At 41.4% G+C, this 1,654-nt stretch overlaps 1 protein-coding gene across 1 annotated transcript in view; it reads right to left on the bottom strand.

Moving 5' to 3' along the window:
• Positions 1-257: 257 nt before the first annotated feature.
• LOC144956323 (uncharacterized) overlaps positions 258-1,654 on the bottom strand; it is a 6,669-nt gene continuing 5,272 nt past the window's right edge. The window contains exon 3 of the mRNA XM_078886820.1: positions 258-687. Coding sequence (XP_078742946.1) covers positions 367-687 — 321 coding nt within the window. The 3' untranslated portion in view covers positions 258-366. The remainder of the gene's footprint in view (positions 688-1,654) is intronic.

Here is a 1,654-nt window from a genome sequence, read left to right as displayed (position 1 = left end):
TATAATCAGGTCTGCAGAATGTCACAAGCACACTTTATATAGTCACGTCTGCAGAATGTCACAAGCACACATTATATAGTCATGTCTGCAGAATGTCACACGCACACATTATATAGTCACGTCTGCAGAATGTCACACGCACACATTATATGGTCACGTCTGCAGAATTCACAAGCACACATTATATAATCAGGTCTGCAGAATGTCACAAGCACACATTATATAGTCATGTCTGCAGAATGTCACAAGCACACATTATATAGTCATGTCTGCAGAATGTCACAAGCGCGCATTATATAGTCATGTCTGCAGAATGTCACAAGCATACATTATATAGTCAGGTCTCTGAAATGTCACAAGCACACATTATATAGAGTCGTCGGTGTAGTAACTGCTGTATGAACTCCTCTCAGTCTCAGATATCTCCGACGCCGGCTTGAAGAATGAGCTCGCCTGTTTGACGACCTTGGGGGCCGGAGTCCACTGCCAGAAATGCTGTTTCTGCTGCTGCTGTTGCTGTTTCTGTTGCTGTTGTTGGTGACGGAGTTGCTGCCTCTGTCTCCTCTTCTCCCATTGTCCCATCTGCTTGTCGATACGACACCTCTGTGTCTCCTGGAACTGGTCCAATTCTTGATTCTTGAACTGGATTTTGTTGCCCAGTCTGCTCTTGTCCTGGTCTTCTTCAATCTTTTTGGACGAGAAAATTATATGGAAATAATAAAATATTTGACATGAGTAAATTAATAGTTGGAGGGCGGGGAGGTGGGGGGGGGGGGTAATTGATTCAAAAACAACAAAGATGGAGATATGATCTTCACAATAAGATTCGTCAATTTTTTTAGACCAGAAAATTATATAGAAATAATATTCAATTTGACATAAGCGAATAGAGAGAGAGAGAGAGAGAGAGAGAGAGAGAGAGAGAGAGAGAGAGGTGGTTGGAATAGGATGGGCGGGGTATGAGTCAGAATCAACAGAGAACGGAGAGGTGACCTTCAAAATCCACTTCGTCGTCAATCTTTTGTGACGAGACAATTATATAGAAATTAGAAATATTTAACACTGCATGAGCAAATACTTGAATGGGGAAGGGGGGGGGAGGGGGGGCGGTGTATTTGGGTTAAAGTCAACAAAGAATGGAGAGTCCAGATCTAAGCGGCGCATAGTTGAGTTGAGTCCTTGGAAAAAGCTATTTAACTCACATTCCCTCACCGTACTCGGGTGTAAAATGAGCTCCTGGGTGTCAACAGCATTGTCTATGTCCGAAAAAATGGTAATATCGCCTTACTTATAGTGGATATTACGCTATATCAAAGCTCTATTTTTTTTTCTTTGGGGGGGGGGGGGGATTTTTAAACTTCAGTTATGATATAGACCAATGTCGATTAAATAATGAGCTTTTATATTTTAAATTAATGAACTTTTATATCGCGTAATATCCACTAGAAGCTGATATACAGAGAAGTGGTAAGACCTGGAATGAGATAAAAATGTTGGCTCAGGATAGAGAAGGATGGAAACTGTTTGTCTGTGGCCTATACCCTGATCCAGGGTGAAAAAGGCAATGATGATGATGATGATGATGATGAATATCCACTAAATGTGCTCAAAGCGCTTTTACAGGGGGTCAACAGAAACATTTAACATGTAGGAC

Source organism: Berghia stephanieae, chromosome 11, assembly GCF_034508935.2.
Source record: "Berghia stephanieae isolate SIO BIC M18660-M18661 chromosome 11, UCSD_Bste_1.3, whole genome shotgun sequence".
In the NCBI taxonomy this organism is placed as follows: Eukaryota; Metazoa; Mollusca; class Gastropoda; order Nudibranchia; family Aeolidiidae; genus Berghia; species Berghia stephanieae.
Note: the sequence above shows the minus strand (reverse complement) of the source record. Positions and strands in the feature narration are given on the sequence as shown.